This window comes from Mesocricetus auratus, unplaced genomic scaffold, assembly GCF_017639785.1.
Source record: "Mesocricetus auratus isolate SY011 unplaced genomic scaffold, BCM_Maur_2.0 Super-Scaffold_100691, whole genome shotgun sequence".
Taxonomy (NCBI): domain Eukaryota; kingdom Metazoa; phylum Chordata; class Mammalia; order Rodentia; family Cricetidae; genus Mesocricetus; species Mesocricetus auratus.
In genome coordinates, this window is record NW_024429267.1 from 41,381,797 (window position 1) to 41,396,551 (window position 14,755).

Consider the following 14,755-nt stretch of genomic DNA (forward strand, 5'->3'; position numbering starts at 1 on the left):
CTGCCTAGTGGAAAGGTGATATGCACTAAGGGCTTTCACATTCGCTCCACATTTCCCTGAAACACCAAGCGAGCGAGGCCACTGCTCAACCCTCAGAGCCCTCTGTACCGCTCATCTCCATTTGTTGTGACAGTTCCTGTGCATTATTGTCTCCACAAAGTCAGAAGCTCCTTGGAGGCAGGGACCAGGGATTTGTGTGGCACACAGTAGGCACGCAAGAGTGAAGTGTCTCAACTGTTAATTATTTACGCCATCTGCCACGAAAGATGCCGCCCAGAGAGACCACGACCACCTTCTCTGAAAATCTGGCCTTGGGAGAGACAGGCTTCAGCTGGCAGTGATGTGGGGCCAGCCGCTGTGACTTGTGTCTGGGAAATAGATGGTGCCCAGGAGCTGGAAATGTTCTGGTCATGGAGACCCAGCCAAGTCTCTCTTTTAAGCCCTTTCCCTTCTGTCCTTTGAGGGCTCACTTTATTTATTTCTACTAAAATGCAAATGAACTCCCTCTTAAGTGGGCTCTGCTGAGCCGTTATGGCTAATTAGTACCACTTTCTGACAGTGGGGAGCCAGATAGGATGCGATGCCAGGGACCTGCAGTGACAGTTTCAAGGCACAGTGACAGCTTCAGAAACGGACTTCTAGAAGCAGAAGGAGTACAGCTCAATAGCCCGTAGCAGAGGCTTTGATGTCAGAGAGACCTGGATTCAGATTCCAGCTCTGCTACCCAGACTGTGTGACTTTGGTTCTGAGTGAGCCTGGTCCCTAGCGTGTGTCACTGCCCCCCCCCAAGCCTTGTTATCAATCTGCGACCCTGGAGAACACAGTCTCCTCAGACCCCAATCACAGCACAGAGCAGATTATTTGCACACTTCACTGAGCAAGTGAGTGTTCTGAGAACTCGTCTGTCGCTCTGGTTCCCAGACTGACATCCAGAGCTTGCACTTGTGTCTACCTGAGCAGGCTCAGGAATCTCAGTGGTGAAAAAGCTCCCAGGTGATTCTGAAGCAAGTGACAGCTCGGGGTCACTGCATCATTGACAGATTGACAGGGGCAGAGATCAGGGAAAGTACCGAGCAGTCTCTGGGCTGGCCTGGGAGTTCAGAGTGTGATTTGCAAAGGAAAAGCGTCTCAAATTATAAAGAAATCCTGACTGTGGAGGAGCATTTCAGGGGAGGGACAGCATCAGAAAAGAGACACACAAAGTGACGTAGGAAGGGTCTGCCAGCTGTAGGTGGGCAAAGGTGCCCGATGCCCTGAGTTTGATCCCAGGACACCCATGGTGGAAGGAGAGAACCAACCCCTAAAAATTGTCCCCTCGCCTTCACACAGTAGCCATGGCGTGCGTGGATGCGCAGATGGATGCAAAGTAAAGGAAAAATACAAAGCAACATGGGGATTCCAAACAGCATTATTCCATGGTATAAAGTCAAGCTGGGGAAGAGAAGGATGAGGTCATGAAAAGCCAGTGGTGGGCCCCGAACAGTCAACCTCACATGTTTAGACTGTTTCCTAGGAACGCAGGGAGGAATGGAGTCGCGTTTTTGTCTCGTGTGGTTTTGTTTTAAGATTTATCTTTATTTCACGTGGATGACTGTTTTGCCTGCGTGTGAAAGTGTGCCGTGTGTGAGGTGCTGGTGGAGGCCAGAAGAGGGCGTTAGACCCCCTGGAACAAGAACTGTGGAGAGTTGTTAGCTGCCATGGGGGTTCTGGGAACTGAACCTCTGCAAGAACAGCTATGGTTCTTAGCTGCTTTCCACACCCCTAATTCTGTTGCTTTTAAACTCAGAAAAACAACCTTGCCTGTTGCATAAGGATTACTTACAAGACAAGTGTTGAGGACAAGGAAACCAGATGTTACTCATGTGGGGTTTAGTTTGAACTAGGGAGTCTGGTAGGTAGGGGTGTGGAGAAGGGGACAGGGATAGGGCAGGTGAAACCAGAAGAGACAGCACTGCGTAGTCTGTTGTCTCTGCCTTTGCCCAGCTCTGTCTTGATTGTTGAGAATGTCCTCACATTGTTGAAACCCATCCCCACATCCATTTTTTCCTTTTCTTTTTAAGCATACCTATTCCCATCATCTGGGAGTCTATTCCTGTCGAGGGTTTTCCCCCTCTTGATTATGATTCAGATTCCTTCTTTGCATAGCTGCTCTTTCTTACTTAGTGGCCGTGATGACTTAAGTGCAGGCTCCACTCAGTTCTCTTTGCTTTCCCAGAGACTATAATCCCTCCATTAGTCCCTAGTTTGGGATCACTCTGAAGTGCTTGCAAATTGTTAACTTGAAATTATAGAATACCCTGATATAATCCGCTCGGCTATTAACAAAAGCAAAACTTTGGAATATGTATCTATGAGAAATGATGGCTCAGTTATAGCCAGAAGTGATTCCTTTGTCACCGTCACGCACAATTGTAACCTCTCACAGTTGTCTATGCACTAGATAAGGGACCTGGTTGAGTGGAGAACCATATTTGTTTTTCATGTTTTTTTTGCCACAAAAATTGCCTGGCAAACAATTTACAGAAAGAAAGATTCGGTTTGGTTCATGGTTTCAGAAGAATTCAGTCCTTCACGGACAGGAAAAGCCCAGTAGAGTCACAGCATGTGGTGGAGGCTCCTCATGTCACAGCAGACCATGAAGTAGAGAGAGCAAGTCTAGGACCAGGCATAAACTGGGGTGCATGTAAGCACCCACCTGTGTGTCCTGTTTCCACCAGCAAGGTCCTGCTTCCCAAAGGCTCCAAACCTTCCCCAAATAGTACTCCAGGTGGGAAGCAAATGCTCAAAACCTAAGCTTGAGAGAGACACTTTAGATTCGAACTATACATTCTATCCTGGTTGCCAGAGGCTCATGGCCATCTTGTAATACAGAGATGTATTTATTCCAACTTCAGGAGGCCTCAGAGTCTCAGCATTGATCAAAAGTCTAAATCTAAAGTCTATACTGAGACTTAAAATAGCTGTGACCTGTAAAGTAAGAGGAATATCAAGATTGAACCAAAGCAGGACTAACACCCAGCAGGGAAAATATTAAACCTGTCTGGAACCTGGGGCACATTGTTTGATCTCACTCACAAGCATTCTTTAGAAACCTAGGTGCAAGATCCCAAAACTCTTGCAATTCTGCACACCTGAAAAATAGCACCCAGTGGATAATTCCAAAGTCTGCTGCCAACTAGGACCTCTTAGATCATGTGAGCCTCAGCCAGAATACCTGAACCTAGATTGAAGAGAACCATTTCCCTAGGTGGCCCTTTCCCACCGAGCACCCTGGAGACTCTTCAAAAGCCAATCTCCTTTTGGAGTGTTTTAAGTGAGTCTTCAGTTTTATGCCCTGGAGCCTTCAGAGGGTGGAGACTCAGTCTCAGGTCAGCTGTTCTGTTGTCCCTGTGTCAGATATGCAGCTTTATGACGTCAGTGGCTGGCCTTGCCCACACTTCTCTTATCCACAGTTTTAAAAATCTTCACCTTCCTTCCAGGACCAAATTCCAATTTCAAAACTCTTCTCTGTATTATTCTCCTGATTCTCACTATAAACCCAGCTCAAAGCAGCCAGAACCATCCCACAGGCTGAGTGCTAAGTTGTCTTGTTTTTTTCTCTGTTACCTGTGAAACTCACATCACTCAAATTTTCAGCACACAGGTAGAATGTACACAGATTCTTTGTTCCCAGCCGAGTCCTTGTCCCTGCCTAAGACCACATGAGTCGCCTTTGCTGTCCATAGTGTCAGCCTTCCAATCCTCCATGTTCTCAGCAGAGTGGTGAGTCTCTGAGGAGCCAGTTTCAAGGGCAGATAAACCACTTGGTGGGATCAGTTATAGGAATGGCACCACCATAAACCACCTGGTGGGTTTAGTTATAGTAACAGTGTCGCTTTGGTAGGGCCAGCTCTGAGCTCGTTAACTTTTGCATTGCTCTGATAGAAACAACTTGAAGGAAGAGTTATTCTGACTCCTGGTTTTCCAAAGGGCTTCAGTCTATTCCAGCAGTAGAAGCATGCAGTAGAGGCACCTGCTGTCACTGAGGCTGCTGAGGAAGGAGGGAGGACAGAGGCTGTGTATAACCTCCCGAACCCACCCCTCCCCAACTACTTCCGCCAGGTACGCCCCATTCTGAAAGGTCCTGCACCCTTCCCAAGTTAACACCACCAGCTGCAGAGCAAGCGTTCAAAGCACGAGCCTCTGGGACATTTCACATTGACATTCTAACAAGTGGCCAGAACAGGTCTTAGGGAGTGACAGCTTCCAGATGAGGGATGGCACTTAGAGAGCAGCTTGAAGATCAGACAGAGGTGGGAGGGAGCTGGCGGCTAGGGAGCTGGGGGCTAGGGAGCTGGGGACTAGGAAGCTGGCGGCTAGGGAGCTGGTCCCTCAGCATTGGTTTTCTCGTTGCCCTCTCCTTGGTCAGCGTACACTGAGGCTGACTAGAGATGTAGCATGTGCTCAGTGAGTGAGTGTAATGATGGAAGCCCCCGGGATGCATGGCTGTGACTTGATCCAGTGGCATTATCCTTGTCACAGTATCTGATGACCTCTCTCCACTCCATAGCAGCCAGGTGTCTGTCTTATGAGCACACAAGGGGGGAAAGGGTTGTCACCATCACAGCTATTGCCAGTAGCATCCTTGTCACCACCCAGGTGCCGACCTTTGGGGATATGATTTTTCCATGGTCCTTTACATCTGTTGATTAAGGTTAGTTACGCTGTGTTGACAGAGTGACTTGAACAAGATAGAAGATGGAGTCTCTCTCGTGCAACAAGAATAGGTGTATTCAGGAAGTGCGGCTGAGGTAACTCTGCAGGCTCTGTTGAGCGGCCATCCTGCCCCGTCATCCTCAGCTGGGTGAGCCGTTGTCGCTCACCCCACCATCTGCATTCCGAGCAGGTTGGGGCGCACTAACCCACCAAGGACTCATGGCGGTCTCATCACCGTCTCGTCCGTCCTTTGATCAGAATGTAGCCACCCTGCAGCCGTGGGAAATGCGGTCTTTGGTGGGGGCAGCCACCCGCTCAGCTGTGCTTTTTTAATTTCTGTATTAGGGGAATGCTGGCAGCCCCCACCTCTGATCCTGAGCCCAGGCATCTGGTTTTGGTTCAGGGGTCATTAAAGAAGGAGTGTGGTGCCCTTCAAGGATCCTGTGGCACATAGAGAGGTGGAAATTCCTGCCTGCTTGTCACATAAGGTTCTGAGTGGACACGGAGTTGTCAGTCCACTCGCTGAGGAATGAAAATGTGTGGTCACTTGAGAACGAGGCCCTGTCTGCAAGTGCTCAGCAGTTGTAGATTTTCTTCCTATGACTGTGTCAGGCAGGACACTGCATAGCAGGGCTAGTGATGGCAAATTTTCAGCACGGATTTTTCCCAGCTCCGTATCGACTGGCGAAGTCATTAGGCATGCCCTCCAGCTTCCCCAGTCTTGTCTTTTCAGCCCCACAGGCATGACCAGATAGGGTGGTATCCACCATATGTGTGTAGGTTTTTTAGTTGTGAGCTGCACATGCATTCTAGAACTTGATACTTTATACATTACTGTGACCAAATAGCTGGGAAGCAGCAACTGAAGGAAGAGAGGGAGGGAAGGAGAGAAGGAGGGGGGGAGGGAGGGAGGAAGGGAGGACTTATTTTGGGTCACAGTTTGAGAAGGGCTTGTGACCATCATGGCAAAGATGGGGTGGAGAAGCATGAGGTTGCTGGTCACACTGTGTCCACAGTTCGGAAGGAGAGAGTATTCATCCGAGTTTTCTTCTTGTTGCTGTGATAAAACACTAACCAGAACCAGCTTGGTGGGGGTAGGGTTTATTTGGCTTGCTCTTCTCCGGCACAGTCCATCATTTAGGGAAGTCGGGCAGGAACTCAAGCAGGAACCTGGAAGCAGGAGTTGATGCAGGGTCTCGGAGGAACACTGCTTGCTGGCTTGTGCCTCGTGGCGTGCTCAACCTCCTTATAGCAGCACCTAGGACCACATGCCCAGGGGTGGCCCCACCCACAGTGGGCTGGGCTTTCCCACATCCGCTGCTAATCAAGAAAATGTCCCCGCAGACATGCCCACAGGCCATACTAGTCTGGTGGAGCCAACTGAGATTCCCTCTTCCCAGGTGACTCTAGTTTGTATCAAGTTGGCAAACACACAAAAAACCCTAACCAATCCGTAGAGGGAAAAGGGAGAGGGGGAGCAAGAGAGGGAGAGGAGGGGGAGGAGAGGAAAGGGGCACCTGGGTGCTTCCTCTCAATTGCTCCTTTTCGTTCAGTCTGGGACCCCAGCCCATGGGTGGCGCTCACATTCAGGGCAGGTCTTCCTGCTCAGGTAAAGGTGTGTCTCCTAGGTGATTCTAAATCAAGGCGACAGAGATCTCTGTATTTACACTGAAGTCTCCCCTTGCTGTGTCTTCTGCATTCACTGCAGGCTTTCACAACCTTTTCTTCCAGAGATTTTGTTTTAAATGAAGACTCAAGTGTAGCTCAGGATGGCGTCACAGTCATGTCCCTCCTTCCTCTACCTCCAAAGTGCTGGGATTACAGACATGACATATCACTCATGGCTGGATCAAGGATATTTTTCCTTCTAAATTTGTAACTATTAACTGTTTATTACAGAACATATAAAAATGTGTAATAAGGAAAGCAAAAAATTGCCCAAGATGCAACTGTTCAGTCATACTCTCTTCACCTCAGCATCTGAGAAAATATGAAACCATCTATCTACTTCCTCTAATCAAGTTGGCATCTTGCCACACACCGTGCTTTATAGTGAGCCTTTCACTGGGCGAAGGCTCCTCCAAAGCTGCATGTATTTTATGAGGGACTCCAGGCGCAGGGTGGAGCACACTGCTGATGCTGTGTCCTGGCTGTCTTGCAGTCTGAGGCTTTGTTACTACTTAGTGGTGTTGGCTCCATTTCACAATGACAGTAACTTAGTCCCCACTTATAGACATAGGATGCGGGTAAGGACCAAAGAGGCGGGATTGCCCACTAGGAGAGAAGAGGCACCCGGGTGGCACAGGGTGTGGGCGGCAGCCCTTGACTTGGCCGCATAAGGACCACAGAGCTCGCTGGGTTTTCTTTTAGTTTTTTTTTCAAGACAGGGTTTCTCTGTGTAGCTTTGGAGCCTGCCCTGGAACTCGCTCTGTAGACCAGGCTGGCCTCGAACTCACAGAGATCCGCCTTCCTCTGCCTCCCGAGTGCTGGGATTAAAGGCGTGCGCCACCACCGCCCAGCTCGTTGGGTTTTCTAATAAGACTTTGTTGTGAGTGATGCACAGTACACCCATCCAAGGCAGGATACACTGCTCTCTGTTCTATACAATGGCAAGCTACACACACACACACCACACACACACCCCCTGCAAACTCTCCCAAGAGCAATGATGAACCCAAGTTCCAGGGAGAGGCTGTGGGAGTTGGGGGGTGTTGAGGCAGTGGGGAGCTCTACTTGGTGGGCTGTTCCCGGGAAGCCTCTCTTCCATGCCCCTGCTCTCTCGACCTTCCTGAAGCATTTTTCTCTCCCTCTGCATAGAATATTCTTCTCTGAAAACAGAACAAAAAACCGTTCTCACCCATAGTTTGCTCAAGCTCCCTCCTCGGAAAAGGATGTCGGTGGCCAGTGGGGGGACTCGCTTGGGTGCCCCCTCTGCTGTCTGTGCCACTGCCTAGGGTCCCTGGGCTTTTGGCTCCTTTGTATGAGTCCTTTCCATTTGACCTCACTGTGCTGTTCTTTGACAGGCAACCATCGGGATTGACTTCTTGTCAAAAACCATGTACTTGGAAGACCGTACGGTGAGTAACTGGCCTCCGACCTGGATGGACAAAGGGGGTATTGTCTGATTTATCCCTCAGAGCCCCCAGTTGGGTACTCTTGGAAATCTCTGCCAAGACCGGGATGGACCTGGCATGGCAGTGCCAGCATCACGGCGTCTGGGCCTCCATCCCTCCATCCCCCTCTACCAAGAGGCTCGCTCCACTACCCCACTGATTGCCTCTGCCTTGACACTCTAGGTTAGACTGCAGCTCTGGGATACAGCCGGGCAAGAGAGGTTCCGCAGCCTGATCCCCAGCTACATCCGGGACTCCACGGTGGCTGTGGTGGTGTATGACATCACTAGTGAGTAGGGGACTGTGCTGGCATGAGGGAGCTCTTGGGGTCCAATGTGACTCTGAGCAGACCTGTGTATATACACATACACACAGGTACATGCTCAGTGGGGGTAGTGAGTTACCGTGGACCACTACGGTTCACTGTCCCCCAAACTCCCGTGACAGGCATGGCTGAACAAGACAGGCTAACCCTCTGTGCCCTCTGTGCCCTCCGTGGCCCTGGATGACATATGTGCCAGCTCTCCCCAGAGATCCCTGGGGACAGCCCTTCCTGCATACTTGGGTCTAGAGAGGGCTTCACAGACTCAGTGGGGACCCCGAGGGTGGGGCAGGCCTTATGCAGAGGCCAGCTACCCCAGGCCATCTCGAGGGACACACATGGGAGGCCCGCAGGCTGGCTTCAGTTGTAGAGGATGCTGTAAGGACCCTGAAATCACAAGCGGGAGGGGCGTGCCTGGCTCACGGCTCCAGCCTGTCACCTCAGGTCTGCCTTCCCCTGTGTCTTCCTGACTGCATGCTCTGTGTATGCCCAGCGATGTGGGAGCTGCATCCTAAAGGACCTGTGCCACTGACTGTGGAGAACAGCCACCTCCCTCCCTGTGGCTCTTCTGAGGGAGATGCTGCTGCCCTTGGAGAGCTTGCTTCTAGATTCGTGTGCCTCTGGGGTGGCCTTCCTTCCGCCTTCCCCTGCAGGGTTGTAGGCTCTCCTCCCAAGCCAGCCTGGCCTTCCTCAGACTTCCTTGAGCATCCCATGGAGGGGCAGCATTTCCTAGGGGCCGCTGTGTCCTCCCCTCAGTGCTCCGCGGTTCAATCAGGCCCAACGCCTTCCCCTTTCCACCCTCTGCTTTGGCCTCACGTCAGCTCTGACTCTTGCGTGGCCTCTAGAGTCACCGTTCTGTGTAGAAATTGTGACAGCCTAGCTTCCCAGATAACGGTGACTTCTCTCCCTCAGGTAGCCACCCAAGCAGTGCTGGAGGCTCTCCAGGATCACAGGGCAGACCTGGCTTCCCTGTATAGCCCCAGCCTAATTGGTGTGTAGAGACTGGGTTAGTGTCTTGGTACATGCTTGCCTCTGGAACCCCTCATTCTCACTCTGTCCCCACTTTCTGCCTCCAGATCTCAACTCCTTCCAGCAGACTTCTAAGTGGATCGATGACGTCAGGACAGAGAGGGGCAGTGACGTGATCATCATGCTTGTGGGCAACAAGACAGATCTGGCTGACAAGAGGTATGCACTAGACGATGGAGGTGCCGTGGCTAGCAGGAACAGGCTTCCTCACCCCTGCGCGGTTGTTCTGTCCTGGAGGTCTGAGGCACCAGAGCATGGGGGTGCCGTGGCTAGCTGGAGCGTGCTTCCTCACCCCTCTGTAGCCCAGGAGGTCTGAGGTGAAGAGAACGGCAAGGCTTGCCTCCACGAACAGGAACACTGAAATGCCTGTTAGACCCCACACACTGCAAGCTTCGCATCTCAAAGCTCCGTCTTCCTCAGCGCAGCAAAGGCGGGGTGTGGCAGGGACCTGTTTGCACAGGTGTTCCCATTGCAGTCCCGAAATAGCCGCTGACACAGTGGTCCCTGGGATGGAACTCCTGTCCCCATGGAAGTCCTGCATTAATGTGGGACCTGAAACCCAGGTCCTCAGGAATGAGTCTGTGGAGCGTCAGCAGAGCACAGACCTTGTCCCCAGTTAGTGCATGCTGGTTTATCCTGTGTCTGGGCATGGAGGTGTCCTTTCCAAGTGTGTTGGCTCTCGGAACTCTGTGCTGGCTTTGACAGATAAGGCCATGTGTCACGGTTTCTGATCCAGCACATGGGCTTCTTACAGTATCCCTGCCATTTAAAGTATAATCTGAGTCAGAGACGAGAGCCCTGCCCAGAGGGGAGCGAATGGGTGCCTCTGCAGAGCTGTGGGCCTGGGGGCAGGGTTGCTTTTCATTTTGGTGTTTGCATTAGGAAAGGGCACTGATGATTCCTCCCAAGAGAGGCTGTGAGTGTCCAGGAGTCTGGTTCTGATGGCTTCCGAGAAAGGCAGTGGGGATGTGGCTCAGTTGTAGAGCACTTGCCTCCCGTGCGTGAAGCCCTGGGTTCAGTCCCCAGCACTCGTAAAACCAGGCTTGGTGGGACACGCCTACTGTCCCAGTTCTAAGGAGGTGGACACAGGAGGATCAGAAGTTCAGTGCCATTCTTTGCTACCTCACAAAGTCAAGGCCAGCCTGGGCCACACGTGACCCTTCCTTAAAAGGTGTGGGGGTAGCCTCACTCCCTACTTCAGAAGACATGGAGGAAGTATGGGAAGGGGCCAGAGTCCCCTATGCTCAGGTACCACCTTCTTGCTAGACAGACTGTGACTGGCATTCTGTCAGGGATCCCTGGGCAGCGAGCCTGTCTTCGGGCTGACCAAGGGGCCTGGCAGGCTCCCTCTGTCAACCCACAGTCCTTCATCTCAGGTTGCCTCCTCCACATCTGCCAGGGCTGCCGCTCTGCCACCTGACCTTTCCCTCTCCCCGTCATTTCTAGGCAGATAACCATTGAGGAAGGGGAGCAGCGGGCCAAAGAGCTGAGCGTTATGTTTATCGAGACCAGCGCGAAGACCGGCTACAACGTGAAGCAGGTGAGGACACAGCCGGTGATGTCCCCGACTTGCTCAGGTCTAGACGCCCTCACCCGGGACCTTCCTTGCCGTGAGTTGGCTGGTGACTAGGTCGGGGCAGCTAGCCATTGCGTAAACCTATTCCTCTGCGTAGTGGGGGATGGCACTGACTGCCAGGGCTGATAGAGCAGCTGATGTGAGGGGAGCACTCAGCGTGTGAGCCATGTGGACACCGTCAGTCCCTGGTCTCCACAGCTGTGATCAGGTGTGGGTCCCTGCGGCGGCGTGTGTGGACGAGGGTCCAGCATGGAATTCCTCCTGGCCGAGAAAGCTGTGGTTCCTAGCATCTCACTTCACTTCAAATGAGAACACAAGGCGTTTGTCTGATTAACCTGTTGGGTTTATGTCTTGATGTGGCAAGAACTCGGGGCCATGAAGGACAACTCAGAAGTGGAGAAAAGAGGTCCCCGTGGCCGCTGGGGACGACAGGAGGGAGAAGGGGTGGGGCTGAGCCTGGAGCAGTCATGTTTAGCTGGGATCTACAGACCCAAGTAGTTCGGGGGCAGAGCTCAGCTGCTCAGGCTCCCTGGGCTTAAGAAGATCCTGTATTGTGACTACTCACTCATCTGTCGGACAAAGACAGCCAGGCTCAGTGTTAGTGAGTGCAGTGAGTCTCTCACTGGCAGAAACCACAGGTGTCTACTAGTGGCTTCGCCAAGCGGTGTCCTTTACGATCTCCATAACTGACTTTACTTATGAAAAGGAGTCCACAGCCGGGTGTTGGTGGCGCACACCTTTAATCCCAGCACTCGGGAGGCAGAGGCAGGCGGATCTCTGTGAGTTCAAGGCCAGCCTGGACTACCAAGTGAGTTCCAGGACAGTCTCCAAAGCAAAAAAAAAAAAAAAAAAAAAAAAAAGGAGTCTGCAGGCTTCATCGGATTGCAAGAGGGGTCCATGGCCCAAGCAAACCCGTTTTGGAACGTGAGGAGAGCAAGGTGGCATGGAGGAAGGGCACCACAGGTGGGCTGAGGGGAGCAGAGGCCTGGCAGGAGGGTGCCTGCAGCACAGGAAGGGACTCTTTAGCAAGGAGAGTGGGCTGATGTGCCATCTACTGTAACCCCATTTCCCAGGAACACCAGGCAAGCCTGGGCACCCGGTGGCCTTTAGGAGATAGTGGTCATTCACTCCATGTTGATAGTGCTGGTGACCTCGGAGAATAGGTGACAGACACGCTAGAAGGGACAGAGCAGAGGGGCAGTTATGGCCACATTAGGGAGCCCCACAGCATCTGGAACCCAGTGCCCAATTGGAGGGCCCTCAGCAGCTCCATCCACCCAGCCCCTTCCTGGTCTCTATGAGTATCAGATGTGAGCCTGAGGTCCTGCCTCCAGGGTATCTCAGGGAGGAGGGGCTGCTCTTTGGAGCCAGTGAGGTCACAGGAAATGGCAACCGAGGACAGCATTAGGCATCCATAGAGCAGGTAGCATCGACACGCCCTTTGGGCCAGGGAGAGGCTGGTCCCTTTTCCAATCCTGGAATGATCTGGAATCTGGGCAAGGATTTGAACAGGGGTTAAATCTGGCCAGTTTTACAAATCACCACAGACTATGTAGCAGACTATGTAGAAAACTATTTCTCCCTGCTCTGAAGGCCGAGGAGTCAGGTTGAAGGTGCCGGTAGATTCAGTGTCTTGCGCACCTCTCCCCACCATGTTTGACACCTTCTAGTTGTTTCCTCACACGAAAGGAACTTGCAGGCTCCCTCAGCCTTTTTGTCAAGGCAGCACATCCTTAGACAGTCCTTCTGGGAATCAGGGTTTAACCTACAAACTCAGGGTAAGGGGAGCATGGGGGCACACCCAGCCATCCAGACCAGTCCAGAGTCTTCTCTGCTCTGGTCTTCTGCCTATACCTGTTATTTTCAAGATGTGATCCCTGCCAGCCCCCACCTTCCAGGTCTCCCGGATGTCCCCTCCTGTTTTCATACACACTCACACAAGTAGACTCACACATGAACCCACACTCCATGTGCTTGCTTCTGCCATGGTCTCTTTCTCATATACACACAGAGGATGAAATTCACAATACCACATATGCACGCATGCACGCACACACACGCGCGCACACACACACGCACACACACACGCACACCTCTTCCCTTGTATGCTTACACACACACGCACGCATGCACACGCGCACACACACACGCACGCACGCACACCTCTTCCCTTGTATGCTCACACACACATTCTCTACAAATCATGCACGCTACACATCCACACAAACCCACAGTATCATGGTGGCATTCGCATGTCCCTCACAGCGGCTGTGGCTGCCCCAGTGTCCCTGGGGAATGCCATTTGTCTTAAGTCAGGTCAGAAACTGTTTTTCTCCACCTAGTCCCACTGTGGTGGGCTTTTTACGTGGGTTCTGGGGATTTAAGATGGGGCTTCATGCTTGTGTGGTAAGCACTTTATTGACCGGGCTGTCTCTCTAGCCCCCGTTCCCTCTTCCCACAAACACCCTGAGACCCTCCAAGACCAGAATTGTGAGGTGCTGTGGTGACCCCGCAAAGGGCTCAGAACAAGCCTGCACTCCAGGGCACAGTCAGTGGACAGACAGGCAATTGATGCCTAAGATCCATACACACGAGGAGAGGGGTGCAGGAGACCAAGAGAGGGGAGGAGGGAGCCTGGGTGGGCATCACCCTGCATCTCCTGCCTGCAGCTCTTCCGGCGTGTGGCATCGGCTCTGCCCGGCATGGAGAACGTCCAGGAGAAGAGCAAAGAAGGGAGTATCCTTTTCCTTGAACACGTGAGTGAAAAGACGGTCCCCAAAGTCCGTGCTTCACTTGGTGTTTCAGTAGAGCAAATGAGTACCAGCTGCCCCCAGCCCAGCCTTCCCTGGACTGATACAGATAGCCAGGCCACCTCTGTTCAGCAGCAGGATGGGCTCCAAGGCCTTTGAGCTCCCCACCCAGCTCTAACCAAGGCTGCCCCCTCCTTCCCAGCAGTGAAGAGAGGCAAGAGCTGTGCAGCAATGTTGTGAGGAAGGGAGAAGAGGGGAGGGGAAGGGAAATAGTGGCTCTGCCTTGCTTTGTAGTGAGCGTAGTGTGCGTTTCGTGAATCCACTGGAGATCCCAGGCAAGGATGCTTCCATACAATGAGCACTTGATTTTGGCTTGTCAGTGCTTCCTCTGTCTCCCCACTGCTCTGTGGAGCAAGCTTGCACAGCATTCCCACAGTGACTGAACCCTAGCTAACAACCAGATGCTGAAACTGAGGTTCAGAGGTAGAATGGTTTACTTAAAGGCACGTTGTGTGTGACCTAGGGAACTAGGATTCATACTGAGGCTTCCATCATAGCTACCCCTACTCCATTCTGGGGTGCTGTCTCTCAAAGGGCACCTGAGAGGATACATTTAGAAGCCCACAAACAGGCTTCCTTTGAAGTTAGTCAGATGTCCCCGCCAGAGAAAGGACTGAGAGACTGGACCCTCACACCCCAGCATACATCTTTCAGAATGGGATATGTCCCTGCAAGGCAGCTTCCCAGCCACTCCACGTACCAGTAGCAGTCTCTGCGGGAGACGCCCACTGAGGGTCACAGAGTGACCCAAGTGGTTCAGGCTGATGAAGGTGAGAACAAAGGAAACATCTAGCTTCATGTGAGCGCTGTAGTGAAGGCATGGCTGTGCCTATCCCTCTCCTCAGCCACCGGGTGCGGGGTAGAAAAGAAGACCTAACAGTTGCCACAGGGTGAGCCTGAAACAGACTCGAGCCCCCAAGGAGGAGGTATCCATCCCAGTCATGCCGGAGGACAAACAGTGTCTATGTGATTCTGAGACCAACAGGGCACCAAGGGGGCAGACTCAGGTGAGTCACCCGGTTGGTCAGTCACAAAACCTCACTTGCAGGTAAGGAGTCATAAACAGACTCTGGGGCTACAGAGAGTATCTCCCCACTCTCACTGTTGGCTGAGCTGGGCTGCATTCCTTAGGGGGAAGACCCCCCCCAGTGCCACCAGATGTTTGTGGGGCCTTTGACTTGCCATAGAATTCAGAAACCCTCCTGTAGGT

General features: G+C 52.3%; 1 protein-coding gene across 1 annotated transcript in view; it reads left to right on the forward strand.

Moving 5' to 3' along the window:
* The window catches only part of Rab6b (RAB6B, member RAS oncogene family), a 60,721-nt gene that overhangs the window by 38,471 nt on the left and 7,495 nt on the right, over positions 1-14,755 (forward strand). The window contains exons 3-7 of the mRNA XM_040740157.1: positions 7,719-7,772; positions 7,992-8,097; positions 9,207-9,318; positions 10,606-10,699; positions 13,405-13,471. Of these exons, the coding sequence (XP_040596091.1) occupies positions 7,719-7,772; positions 7,992-8,097; positions 9,207-9,318; positions 10,606-10,699; positions 13,405-13,471 (433 nt within the window). The remainder of the gene's footprint in view (positions 1-7,718; positions 7,773-7,991; positions 8,098-9,206; positions 9,319-10,605; positions 10,700-13,404; positions 13,472-14,755) is intronic.